The sequence below is a fragment of the Nycticebus coucang genome, chromosome 8 (genome assembly GCF_027406575.1).
Source record: "Nycticebus coucang isolate mNycCou1 chromosome 8, mNycCou1.pri, whole genome shotgun sequence".
NCBI classification, from domain to species: Eukaryota; Metazoa; Chordata; class Mammalia; order Primates; family Lorisidae; genus Nycticebus; species Nycticebus coucang.
The window spans coordinates 124,792,414-124,807,260 of NC_069787.1; the positions used below are offsets into that span (position 1 = coordinate 124,792,414).

The following is a 14,847-nucleotide window of genomic DNA, read 5'->3' on the forward strand; positions in this document are numbered from 1 at the left end:
ATTTATTTTTAGCTTTCATGCTTTTCTTATATGTGCATTTAGCTCCATAGATTTTGAGCTGATCTGTGCTTTAGCTGTATTCTACTTTTTTCTTTTTTGTTGCCCAGGCTAGAGTGCAGTGGCATCATTATAGCTCACTGCAACTTCAAACTTCTGGGTTTAAGTCATCCTTCTGCCGTAGGCATACACCCCCATTACCCAGCTAACTTCTTATTTTTTGTAGAGAGAGAGTCTCACTATGTTGTTGCCTAGGCTGGTCACGAACTCCTGGCTTCAAGCAGTCTTCCCACCTTGACCTCTCCAAATACTGCAATTACAGGCATAAGCCACCAGATGTGGCCTGCTTATTAATTTATTTTCTTTATAATAACTAAACTTTGAGTGGTTTACCTAGAAATTATACCATATCTTTGACTTATTGACATCTAACACAAATTGGTCCTTTTTTTCCTATAGTTTTGATTTTTCAAGGTTAGCTTGTCTTAGTGTAATATCGTAAACACTTTTTTTCTTGAGTTCCTCAAGAAAAAATTAAAGCCATTGCTTTACTATGTATTTAACAGCTGAGAAGACTGATGCCAACTTGACTTTGTTAGTGACTTAATCAGAGTCTTTCTTTTCCTTTACCTTTAAGGTGCATTAACTTCTTCAGGACATATCTCAGTAATTAATTAGGGTTATTCCATTTCCCCAGACACACAGAAGACCCTTTCTACATAAAGATGCTTGCCTTTAGTTCTAGAAATGTTATGCATTATGATTGTAATCTGTTACTTTTTTTTTTTCTTCTAGAGCCTCTGTTAGGTTGGATGTTCATTGTTTCATTTTTCTTTCTCTGATCCTTTCTACTACTTTTATTTTGTTTTATTTTCTTTCTCTTAGCTCTTTTCATCACTAACGTCTATGTTCATTAAATATGAAATGTTCAATTTTGAATCAAAAGTTTAGTTTATTATATCTCAAAATAAAGAGTACAGTTAAGACTGGATGCAGTGGCTCACACCTGTAATCTTAACAGTCTGGGAGGCTGAGGCAGATGGATCCCTTTAGCTCAAGGAGTTTGAGACCAGCCTGAGCAAGAATGAGACCTTATCTCTATTAAAAATAGAAAAACTAGTGGGCGTTGTGGCAGTCACCTATAGTCCCAGCTACTCAGGAGACTGAGGTAAAAGGATTACTTGAACCCAAGAGTTTGAGGTTGGTGTGAGCTGTGATGACTCCACAGCACTCAACTCAGGGTGACAGACTGAGACTCTGTCTCAACCAAAAAAAAAGAAAAAAATACAGTTAATTAAAGTAACACCTAAATTATTATTATTATTTTTTTTGTAGAGACAGAGTCTCACTGTACCACCCTCGGTAGAGTGCCGTGGCCTCACACAGCTCACAGCAACCTCCAACTCTTGGGCTTAAGCGATTCTCTTGCCTCAGCCTCCCGTGTAGCTGGGACTACAGGCACCCGCAACAACACCCGGCTATTTTTTGGTTACAGTTTGGCCGGGGCCGGGTTTGAACCCGCCACCCTCGGTATATGGGGCCAGCGCCTTACCACTGAGCCACAGGCGCCGCCCAGCACCTAAATTATTAATGCAGTCTTGCTGTCTTAAGAGTAGCTTATTTTTTAAAAATTAAATCATAGCTGTGTACATTAATGCAATCATGGGGTACAATGTGCTAGTTTTGTATACAATTTGAAATATTTTCATCAAACTGGTTAACGTAGCCTTCCTGACATTTTCTTAGTTATTGTGTTAAGACATTTATATTCTACACCTAGTAAATTTAACATATACCCTTGTAAGATGCACCGTAGGTGTGATCCCACCAATTAGCCTCCCTCCATCCATCCTCCCCCTTCCCCTCCTCTACCTCTCCCCTTTCCCCTTCTTCTTGGGCTATAATTGGGTTATTGCTTTCATAAGAAAGCTATAAATTGGTTTCATAGTAGGGCTGAGTACATTGGATACTTTTTCTTCCATTCTTGAGTTCCTTTGCTAAGAAGAATATGTTCTAGCTCCATCCATGTAAACATGAAAGAGGTAAAGTCTCTATCGTTTTTTAAGGCTGCATAATATTCCATGGTGTACATATACCACAATTGATTAATCCATTCATGGATTGATGGGCACTTGGGCTTCTTCCACGACTTAGCAATATGAATTGGGCTGCAGTAAACATTCTGGTACAAATAACTTTGTTATAATGTGATTTTTGGTCTTCTGGATATATACCTAGTAGAAGAATTGTAGGATCGAATGGCAGATCTATTTTTAGATCTCTAAGTGTTCTCCAAACATCTTTCCAAAAGAAACGTATTAGTTTGCATTCCCACCAGCAGTGTAGAAGTGTTCCCTTTTCTCCACATCCACCCCAACATCTTTGGTTTTGGGATTTTGTGATATGGGCTAATCTTACTAGAGTTAGATGGTATCTCAAAGTAGTTTTGATTTGCATTTCTCTGATGATTAAAGGTGATGAGCATTTTTCCATATGTCTGTAGGCCGTGCGCCTGTCTTCTTCAGAGAAGTTTTTCTTCAAGTCCCTTGGCCAGCCTGAGATGGGATCACTTGTTCTTTTCTTGCTAATATATTTGAGTTCTCTGTGGATTCTGGTTATTAAGAGTAGCTTATTTATGCCAGCAGCAAAGAAGCCTGGAGAGCAAGTGGTAATAAAATTGCAAGAAGCATTGTCCACAGCTTGCTGAGAATTGAATACCTTTTCCTTTCAAGAAGTGGTACAAAGCCTGGAAAAAGTGGTATTTAGTTGATGCAAGGTCTGATGATTATGGTGGGTGAGAGAAGGTTTCCAAGTCTAGATTCTTTTTTTTTTTTTTTTGTAGAGACAGAGTTTCACTTTATTGCCCTTGGTAGAGTGCCGTGGCGTCACACAGCTCACAGCAACCTCCAACTCCTGGGCTTAGGCGATTCTCCTGCCTCAGCCTCCTGAGTAGCTGGGACTACAGGCGCCCGCCACAACGCCCGGCTATTTTTTTGTTGCAGTTTGTCTGGGGCTGGGTTTGAACCCACCACCCTCGATATATGGGGCTGGCGCCCTGCTCACTGAGCCACAGGTGCTGCCCCAAGTCCAGATTCTTTAGTGTCAGCAGCATTGTTTGTGCAAAACGTGGTCAAACATTGTCTTGCAAGAGGATTGGCATGTTTCTGTTACCCAGTCTCAGCTGCTTAATTGTGAGCATCCTCATGTCTCCCAGTTAACTGCAGTAGACATCCACTGTCATCTGTTTACTGTGTTTCAGGAAGCTGTAGAATAGTGCCAGCACTGGATCACTAAAACAGACACCATTGGCTTTTTCGATGAATATTGGGTTTAGACTTTGTTTTGGCACTTCAGCTTTATCCAAACACTGTGCTGAGCACTTGGGATTATCAAAAAGAATTCATTTTTCAGCACACATAACAATATGATGTAGAAATGGTTCATCTTTATGTTGTGACAGCAAAAAAAGGCAAGCTCTGAGATGATTTCTCTTGTGATGCTTATTTAATTCGTGTGGAACACATGTATCCAGCCAATTTGTTTCGAATTGTCGAATGTTGTTGGACTAGCAACATCAAACCTTGCTGCTAATTCACGTGTGGGTTGAGCTTTTGGCCTATTATCCACCTTGGTCTCAGATAGCCCACATAGCTCATTTTCAGGATTAAAATCACCCGAACTGAACATTTTAAACCATCAGGGTACTAGGCGTGCATTAGCTACATCCTTCCCAAACACTTCATTGATATTTTGAACTGTCCACATTGCTTTGGGTCTACCACGGTCATGTACATTCGAGAGAATGAAAATGAAACTGGAAATGTCAAAGTAAAGTGTCAGAGATACCAGCTGTCAAACTGAGTACTGAAGGAAATTGGGCATTTTACACTCAGTCACCAACGTACTCTACTGAGCACCTTGTCATAAAGTATTCATTTATGAGGTGACTTTTTCTTTTTTAATTTTTTTCCTTAAAATCTGATAGCAGTCATTTCATATCTCCCTGTTGTTTGTCCATTTTTGTTCTGAATTTTTGTTTGTTTTGCTTATTTCTTTATTTTTGATATATGTTGGAATATTATGTTATATTCTTCCTACTTCATTTATTTTTGTGTGTGAGATATATTTGCATTTTTAAAAAAGTTTTGAACTTTTCTTTATTTTCTTTGTATGGATGTTGGATTTTTTTTATTTTTAATTTTTTAATTTTTTCTGTTCATGATAATATGTAGGATTTTTCTGGATCAATAGCAACAGGCAATTCTGTGGATGAGCTGCAGTTTTGTGGGGTTGTAAGGTGTCATGAATGGCACTCTACAGTTGAGTATAGTGAGGTGGAGTTTTTTAGTAAATGGGGAATCTGGGGTGACTGCTAGGTCTGTTTTCTGATCTTTTGATAAAATCTGGTTTCTGTAGATTCCTGACCTTCAGCATCTTGTTTTCTAATTCTCCTTCGCCACCAAGCCACCAACGGACACTTCTTTTCCCAAAGTGCATCTCTTTCACAGAGTGTAGGTCCTAGGAAAGAAATTCCCCTTGTTACTGTCATTGTAGATGGATTTTGGCGGGGGATAAAATTAGATGCCCATGTTCAAAATGTCACCCTGACATGGCATTCATTGTGGTTTTTGTTCACTATGTAAATATAATATTTAATTTTAATTACAGTTTTATTTTATGATAAATGTAGTCTTTAGAGGACTTAAGAGACTCTTTGAGGTAATGTAGTATTTTTTTTTGAAAGACAAGATATTAGGGTATTTGTTTTGATTACATGTGTTTAGAACTTATTAGCCAATTAAGAAACTTGACAAATTGGTTTTTGAGGGCAGTAATTCATTTTTTATAGCAATGTTATGGTGATTCTTCTTATTCTGTAGATATTGAAAGCATTTATCTGGTATAATAGGACATCTTGCTGTCCATTTATTGCTTATATATTGTGTGTTCTAGAGTGCCGCATTTTTTACCGAATGTTTCTTTGCTTATAATATATCTCCATATTGGCTTTGGTACTCTAGAGATTTCTAGAGCGATTTATCAGAAATGTATTTATTTAAGGAATGAGGGACAAATACCATCTTAAATTTTAATATGGTTCGTTCGGCTTGTTTATTTGCTTGATCGTGGTGGGAAATCTTTATACTCTGATCTGGTACATTTTTCTTGATAGGGATACTTCAAATTTGTAAGTAAAGTTACTTAGTAAAATTAATGAGGTTGTTCAGAGGTCTAAGATATGAGTTTTCTTCAAAATTGTGTAAAGTAATTCTTATGACCCCTGAGAAGTTTACAGCTTAGTTCATTTTAAATCTGTGCTTCATTTTGTGGCTCTTTCTAAACAGGCTTTATTAATTTTTTTCTGCCTGTGTTTTTAGATTTTCTGTTTTTTCCCTATGTATTTTCTTTGGAGTAGCTTTTTTGCTACTTTCAGCATATATGCAAGATTAAGAGGCCTACCATATGAGGATTGAAATGATGAATACTGAGACCCTGGGCACTGGGGGAATGCCCAGAAGCTCACTTGACATTGCACCATGTGATGTCCAACACTTTTTACTTCCTTTAAGTTTGATGCTGTGAGTGACTTAACTTACAGATGAGCTATTGAACCACACCAGGGACTTTATAGGGGATATTCCAGAATGACATGGATTGCTTGTGTGAAGACACAGCATACATACGTAACGATCATTTTGGAGAATGGCAGGCGTATGTTTTCGGTAGGGCAAATTATGAGATGAAGTTGGAGACAAAGTGAGTTTTTTAATTGATTGGCTAAGTTGAGAGGAGTAGTAGTGATTGGGAAAGAAGGTACTGAAGGAGGGTTGGATAGATAGTAATACCAGACCTGCTAGTTGCACTGTCTAGCCTTTCCTATGATGGTAGTAGGAGACTGATTATACCCTGGTTTCTTGGGACTGTGCAAGTTCAGTTCTGCTGTCCTCATGGTATAGTACCTTCAAGACCTACGTATTTCCCTAGAATAGCCACTTTTATTCTCAAACACTTGAAGTCTTGGATAGGTGATGTGTTCTTCCTGTTAACAGCAAACCACTGAAAATCATGTATTTGGCTGCTGAAGGTTACCTGGGGAGAAGACATGGATTTTAGTCTTTCAGACTATTATTAGTATCTTCCTATGTAAAAGAAAGACTTTGAGGCTTGAGTGATCTTTATATCAGGCCTAGGATTCTGAAGGTCTGTCAAAATCAGAATGCTACTCTTTACTGGATTATCTGTGGTATGAGGGAAATATATTTCATGCACTTCTGATTCAGATTTTACAAATTCATTAAAATTGGTACATCCCTCAGTTATTTATTAATCCCTGCCTCCTTCTCCTTGATGACTTGTCTGCCATCTAATAACCCAGTTAGTCCCTATTAGTAAAGGAATTATTATTCTCATTTTGCAGATAAGGAAACAGATACACAGAGAGGAAATAACTTGTTCAAGGACACCATTATTTGAGGAACTCTCCATATTTTATTGTTGCATTTTTTACACCTATCCAAGACTTCAAGCCTTTTGAGAATAAAAGTGGCTATTCTAGGGACATACGTAGGTCTTAAAGGGTGTGGGGTGGAGAGGTACTATACCTTGAGGACAACAGAGCTAAACTCACACGGTCCCAAAGAAACCAGGGTATAATCACTCTCCTACCACCATTTTTTACTTAACACATATATATTTGGGGTATATTAGATAACATTTAGTTCTAAGAGTATAGTGCAAACATAATTCCACCAAAAGCCACCTTTGGGTTGTACCTTTTGTCCAATACAATTACTTTTAAAAAAAGGCAAGCCACTAAGAAATTAACTTATATTGGGGATTTACTCTAAAAAGGTTATAGAAATTTTGTTAGAGTTTATACTCATTCACCTGTCTTTTGTTATTCTACATTTTGACAACTAATTGCTGGAATCATACTTTGGTTCTAAATAGTTCTACCAAATTAAGATAGTACACTGTATGTCTGTGTACACATTGTACACAGACACAGATGTCCACAGACACACACATAGTGCTGAGGTTATCACGAGAAAGGCTCCCTTTGTTATGATTACTTTCTTTTAAACAAAAACTTTAAATTTTTACTGATTTTAGTCATAATCTGTTGAAATTTCCATATATCGGCTCTGCGCCTGTGCCTCAAGCAACTAAGGGGCCAGCCACATACACCTGAGCTAACATGATTAAGAATTTTTTTTTTGTCTTTTTAGCTGTACTTCTTTTGTTTATTTTAAGTAGTTCTCTCAGGGATGGGGAATATGTGGCCTCAATGCCACATGTGACGTTCTAGATCCCTAAGTGCTACCACGCGATGAAATTCAAACACAGAACAAATCCCTTTATTACATGATTTGTTCTATAAAATTTGGATTCAGTCAAAAGGTTGCACTCAAGGATCTAGAAGGCCACAGCTTCCTCACCCCTGCAAGGATTACAGTATATGCCCTTAACATTTCAGTGTACTTAGAGTTACTGTTTCACCGCTTCCTGTGAAATGTTGAGACATCATAACTGTATAAGTTCATTTACCTGTCTCATATTTTATTTTATAGAGGTTATATATATTACATCTATGTTCCTACAGTAAAGCAATACTATTTTTACTATGAGCATTTATATGTATTTTGAATAATTAAGGGAAATAAATAATTTGTGATAGTTGCCCCTATATGTACTCTTAGTCTTAATTAATGCATAATAGATCCAAGTTTCCATATTACTATTTCTCTTGTAAAGCTTTCTTTATTATTTATTATAATCAGTTTTGCTGTTGATGATAATTTTTCACTTCCCTTTATCTCAAAATGTATTTTACTTTCATTCTTAAGAGATATTTTTGCTAAGTATAAAATTCTAGTTTGCCTTTTTTTCTTTCAACATGGTAAGACTTTTGTTCCTCCTACTTCTCCTTTATTTCTGATGAGAACCCAGCATTGCTCCCCTGTATGTAATCTTTTGTTTTTCTTGGGATACTTTCAAGACTTCTCTTCACCTTTAGTTTTTATCAGTTTGACTGTGGTGTTCCTAATCTTGGATTTCTTCACATTTATCTTTCTTGGGGTTTGTTGACGTTGTAGAATCTGTAAATTTGGCTCTCACTAAATTTGGAAATTTTTTTGCTACCACTTAAAAAAAATTGTCTCATTTTCTATCTTTTCTACTTATGCTTATTCTTTGCTTATTCAAATTCAATAATTTTGACTGATTTATTTTCATATACATAGATTGTTTTCTTTGTTATCACCAATTTGCTTTTAATCCCATTTCAGAGATTGTATTTTTTAGTTACAGATTTTCTGTTTTTTCACTTTCTAATTTTTCTCCTGAAATTGCTTAGTTTTATATTCATTACAATCATATTTAGTGCTTTATTTTTTTATTAGATCATAACTATGTACTGTGCAGTACTGTGTAACTGCTTTTATGGGGTATAATGTGCTGATTTTATATACAATTTGGAATGCTTACATCAAAATGGTTAATATGTCATTCACCTCACTTATTTAATTGTTGTGTTTAGGCATATATACTATTAATATATTTGACAGTGGTTACAGCACCAGCTACGTGCACCGAGTCTGGTGGGTTCGAACCCAGCCTGGGCCTGCTAAACAACAATGACAACTGCAACAAAAAAATAGCTGGGTATTGTGGCAGGCGCTTGTAGTCCCAGCTACTTGGGAGGCTAAGGCAAGAGAATCACTTAAGCCCAAGCATTTGAGGTTGCTGTGAGCTGTGATGCCACGACACTCTACTGAGGGCAACATAATGAGACTCTTGTCTCAAAAAAAAAAAAAATATATATATGTATATACATACACACACACACACACACATATTGTTTTAAAATTCTTTTTTTTTTTTTTTTGGTTTTTGGCCGGGGCTAGGGTTGAACCCACCACCTCTGGCATAAGGGGCCGGCGCCCTACTCCCTGAGCCACAGGCGCTGCCCTGCTTTAAAATTCTTATTTGCTGATTCTTACATTTGGCTCATCTCAGGGTGGTTCTTCATGTACTATATTTTCTCTTGAGAATAGAATACATTTTTCCTATTTCTTAGTATATCTAATAATTTTGGATTTTATCCTAGACATGGTGAATACCATATAGTGACTACTGTATTATATTTCTCTTAATAATATTGATTTTTTGTGCTTATTTTTTATTTAGCAATAAAATAGCTTGGTTGGATTAAAATTATTAAATTTCTGTTTCTATGAGAGCAGCTGAAATGTTGGTTCAGTGCTTTTATTCTTAGCTGTTTAACATCTGTCCTTCATGTGCCGATTTTGGCTTCAGTCAGAGATTTGAATAGAGTTTACAGATAGAATTTTTGGGTCCCTCCTTTTACTTTTTTACAGGATTCCCCTTTCATTTACCTGTTGTTCTAGTTTTCCTCAGTCTGTCTTCTAGTTTTTTGGGCCAGAAAGCCTGCAGATTTTCTGTTCTATATGGGATAGATTTGGGCTTTTTGTAAAATAGTAGTTGATAAAATGGGCAACTTTCACATTGCTGTTTTCTTTTTGTAAATGTTGTCTCCCAGAATCTGCCTGTTTTTGGTCACACTCTGGTGCCTTCATATATGGTTGACTGTTGAACAAGTCCAAGTTAGGGGTACCAACTCCCCGTCCAGTCAGAAATCCATGTGTAACTTTTGACTTCCCCAAATGTAACTACTACCCCGTTTCCCCGAAAATAAGACATCCTCCGAAAATAATACCTACTTACAGGAAAGATAAGATGTCCCCTGAAAATAACACCTCGCGCATCTTTGGGAGCACATCTTAAAATAAGACACTGTCTTATTTTCGGGGAAACAGGGTAATAGCCTGCTATGGACCGTCATGCTTAGTAACATAAGCAGTTGTTTAACGTATATTTTGTACACCATATGTATTATATACTGCCTTCTTACAATAAAAACCTAGAGAAAAGGAAACGCTATTAAGGAAGTCATGAGGAAGAGAGAATATATACTAGAACCTCTGTAAGTTGACCACCTGAGAGATTGTACCAAACTGGTAAACGTATGGAGGTGGTCAACATGAGGAACTAGGCTTACTGTACTGATACGTACATGTGGTGCCTGTCTGGTCTGTGAAAACTAGGTTAACTTAAGGAGGGGGGTGGTCAGCTGTGGAAAGTGGGAGATCATCACAGAGGTCTTTTTCATGGTCATTGTCTTACAGTGAGTAGGCTGAGAAGGAAGAGGCAGAGAGGTTGGTCTTATTGTCTGAGAGTATCTGCATGGAAGTGAACTCAGGCAATCCAAACCTGTGTTATTGAAGGACTGACTGTAGTTGTTTTTGTTTTATAGTTATCTGTAGGATTGTAAGGCTGGTAGAGGCTTTCTTGTCATTACTGTAAACAGAACCTGAATTCATTACTTCTTAGTACATAGTGTATTCTGCCTAATACTATCGTTCATTTTAAGCAGGGGTGGTTGGATTAGAGTGGATGAATAGTTATATTGAACAACGAGAAATAAGGTTGAATAGGTAAGGAAGCAGGTTATAGGGATAGGGAAAGTCTGTCCTGGGTCCTTGTGAATTAAATTAGATACTTTTGATCTGTATCCAAGGAGACATGAATAATTGAGACTAGATTTGAACCTTCAAGATTTTCATTTGCAAACACTTTTACTTCATACCTTAATTTCCTCCAAAGTTGGCCACACGTGTTTCCATCATGTGTCATTTCACCTGAGAGCAGGTTCAGAGGTTCAGAGGCTTGCTTCACAGTTATTTAAATCCTAGTCCATAACTAAAACTAAGTAATTTCTTCAGATAATTCAAGGGTGTTTACTTTTCACAACACAAATACACACTAAATTTATGTAATAAAATCTGCTTACTGTAGGTCCAGGTCAAGACCTCGTCCACGTTCCCATAGTCGAAGCAGTGAGAGGTCCAGTCACAGAAGAACCCGTAGTCGGTCTCGGGATAGAGAACGGCGTAAAGGCAGAGATAAAGAGAGAAGAGAAAAGGAGAAGGATAAAGGCAAGGACAAGGAGTTACACAACATCAGACGCGGGTAAGTTGAAGCCAGTCCTGGGTGGTGAGGACTTGGGGATTCCAGGGCAATATTCAAGTGAAATGACTGTTCTCAGAACTGTTTGTTATTCTTTCCCTGGTGGTTAAATTGCTGAAGGAGTGGAAGAAGATGAACAAAGGAAGAGGAGAATTCAGTAGGGAGGAAAGGAAGGATAAGTCAGAATAGTTGTCTCAGATTTTTAGTGTGGTACCTTATCATTTCCATTTTCATTTAGTAATAATATAACAAATTTCAGAAACACAGCATCAATAGCAATATCCAAGTTTAGTATGGAAGTAAAGGAAAATTTACCTAATTCCTTAGGAAAATCCTACATTCTGTTTTCTTTATCATGAACATGAATTTAAAATTTGAAGACTACTTAGTGATTATAGATGTCTTTCAGCTTATTGTAAAGCAGTTACGGGAAAAGGGTAAATTTGAAACAAAGGAAAGGAAATGTATTTATTATTGGCCAAGCCTCTTTCAATGTAGGATGGGGGCTTGCGCAGTAGTACAGTACGGTATATGTGTGTGTTAGAATGACTGTATCTGCTTATGAGCTCCAGAATTTATTTTTTGTCAATTTTCTAGAATTGATGTTATTATAACAGTGATTCTAGTTCTATCCCTTGGAGGTTGAAATCCACTCATAGGTGTTAATCAAATTAGAAGATATTAAATTGAAATAATCTTATTTAGCATCTTAAATTTACAGCATCTTATTGTTTTATTCAAAATTGGCATTGGGGTCTTTTATTCTTGGGATTTATCCCCCTTTGTCAGTCTTTCAATGTTTATTTGTATTTACTTTATACTTTAATCTAAAAGTGTTTATCTTCAATGTATCAGTTTTAAATTTAAGAATCGACCAGAATTGTCAATATAGTTTCTTGAGATCTTGATTTTAAGAGGAATTATTTACTTTATGAAATGTTATGAAACTCTTCTCTCATCCCTTTCTTTTCCACAGTTGTCTGTATGTTTATTTTTTACTTCTAAATTTATAATGATGTTATATGAACCTGCAGAGATCGTTGGCTTTTAAATATCCTTTGATATGTTAAGGTTGTAGTGGAATTTGGATGGAGATAAATTATTCTGTCCCCTTTTTCTCTCAAACACCCTGCAACTGTTAATGTACATTGAACAGCTGTATTCCTGCAGAATTCGGAGTTCTAAAATGTTATAGGAGGGGAGATAGGGATTGGATATCTGGCTATAAGGAGAGGGAGGCTGAGTTAGCCAGAGATGGTGGAATAGAATGAGAGCCAGGAAGAGTATGGGGAAAACTCTTGGTGAAGGGAGAAAGTCAGAGGATGATAGGTTTGAAGGGAGGCTGTAGAGATAGAGTTCTGAGCCTCGAAAATAGGGTGTAAGAGGAGGAATAAAATATATCACAAGGAGCTACCTTGCTTTTTGGTTCCTTTTTAATTTTTTTCTTCTTTTGGTTTAGTTTTTAGATGTTATATTGCTTTGTGAAGTGTGACTATGATTTTTATGGTCATTAAGTGTTTTCTACCTCACCAATTTTACTTGTTTAGGATAAAACATAATAAATTAATATTATATAAAACATTATTTGGAAGATTTTAAAGGTATGAAAAAGAGAGTGAATAAAACAGGGAGGTCAGATGATTTCAAGAAAGGTGACATTAATCTTGAAAGTCTAGGCAGCTTTATAGGTTAGGCTCATTCATCACTCAGAGTCAATTGTGTTCTAGTGGACTGATTCCTGGATTGCAGGTTCACAAGACAATGATGTTGTATTTGTCATTATTTTATAAGATTAATCTCAATAAAGGTAATGAACAAAGTCAAAACAAGAGCTGTCAATTGAAGGGCCCTGGGGACTTATGCCAAAAAGGTTTGGGCAGTCTGTATCATGATTTGAGTAGACCATAGTGACACATGATGTTGTGTTAAGGTTAGTGCTGAGTACACAAATTCCTACCTATTTGGTATAATCTAAGAATCAGGGTTGTTTTTTTTAAATCAATGTATGTGTTTACTTTGGTAGTATTTATGTATGTACTGATGAGTTCCTGCCTATTTGGCATAATCTAAAATCAGGATTTTTTTTTTAAAACCATGTATGTGCTTACTTTGGTAGTATTTATGTATGTACAGATGAATCCTGTTTTGTTCCAGAAATAATTTATTACTATTTTTTAAAGGATACATGCTTATTTCCTAAACCTGATTTTAAGCTATTCTGGACTTACACTCTTTTGTATCACTCAGAGAATCTAATATGTGGTATATATGTTAGTTGTTAATAAATATATATTGATTATTTAGCAAATATAAGCATTTGTTTGGATGTTTTACTTGTTCAGTCAACAATATTAAAATGCCTTTTTATTTGTCAGGTACTACTTTAAGTTATAGGGATACAATGTTAGTGCCAGTACTACTTGGAACTTTCATGCAAGTTCAAAAATAAACATTTATAAAAGGGAAGATACGCAAATAATTATAGTGAAATCAGATGAATGCTTCTAGTAGGATTAGTAAAACAAGCTATGGAAATATTGTTATCAGTTAAGATACTTTTTGGGGCCACTGCCTGTGGCTCAAGGAATAGGGCGCCAGCCCCATATACTGGAGGTGGTGGGTTCAACCCAGCCCCAACCAAAAACTGCAAAAAATAAAAAAAGGAGAAGAAGAAAAAGGATTAATCACTAATAAATTGCAGATTTAAAAAAAAGATACTTTTGCTCATAAGTAACAAAACCTAACTAATAAGAACTTAAACCAAGGATCAGCAAACTTTTTTGTAAATAATTTACAAAATTATAGTCAATAATTTATGCTTTCTGGGCCGCCATATTGTCTTTGTTGCAATATTAGAACTTTGCAAGTATAAATAATATTAAATTAAACTAAGAGGCAGGCTATATGGATTTGGCCCAAGACTTGTTGTTTTTCAGTGACCAGCTTAAACCCTGAGTACTCTTACTGCTAATATAACAAGCAGTATAGAGTGAGCAGTCAGAGGCCCTTTTTATTCTTGTCACAGTCCAGTCTCAGCATGTTGGCTTTCATCTTTAGTTTTGACACATTCTGGTTGTGAGATACCTCCATGAACATTAAGCTGATTGATCTAGACTAGTCCGTGTGTTGGGAAAGCCTCTAACTGTGTAGGAGTAGTGTTTTCACATTGAAGGAAGGGAGGGGTGGATGTTTCAGGCAAATGAACTTCATATGTAAAGGCTGGGAGGCAAGCAAGAGATTATGGTGTATTTGAGGAACCAAAGTCGAATGGGGCTTTGTTTAGAATAGAACAGGCACAATGATGAGAGATGATTTGGGGAGGTCCTTATCTTACGGTAAAGCATTTGAAGCCAATGTAGAGTTTCCAGTAGAGAAATGAGAAGATCAGTTGTACGTGGAGTCTGAACAGAATGCTTTATTCACAGTGGTCATAATAATGGTAAGCATCTAACATTTTACTTACATTTTCTCAGTATCAGGAATTTAAAGTTTAGCAGTTGACATGGATTGTTTCACTTAATAGTCTGATGAAATAGTAGGTGCTTTTATTATCCCTCTACTATAGATCAGAGGTAATAAATGGCAGAGTTAGGCTTCTAATTCAAGTTGACCGACTATAGCACTTTGCTTTCTAAAAGTACACTTTCCTTAATTCTTTAGTAATTTATAATTATTGATGATGAGAGGGTAGGGTTTGAGATCCAGTGATATGCTATTGTCCAAACTTCGTAGAAAGTAGCTCAATAGAACTGAAAAAACATTCTGTATTTTTTCCTGATCAGCTCGCAGATTTGTTATTTA

The 14,847-nt window shown here is 36.4% G+C and overlaps 1 protein-coding gene across 1 annotated transcript in view; it reads left to right on the top strand.

Annotated features, from left to right (window-relative positions):
- The window catches only part of RSRC1 (arginine and serine rich coiled-coil 1), a 427,036-nt gene that overhangs the window by 118,097 nt on the left and 294,092 nt on the right, over window positions 1–14,847 (top strand). The window contains exon 8 of the mRNA XM_053598852.1: window positions 10,876–11,049. Coding sequence (XP_053454827.1) covers window positions 10,876–11,049 — 174 coding nt within the window. The remainder of the gene's footprint in view (window positions 1–10,875; window positions 11,050–14,847) is intronic.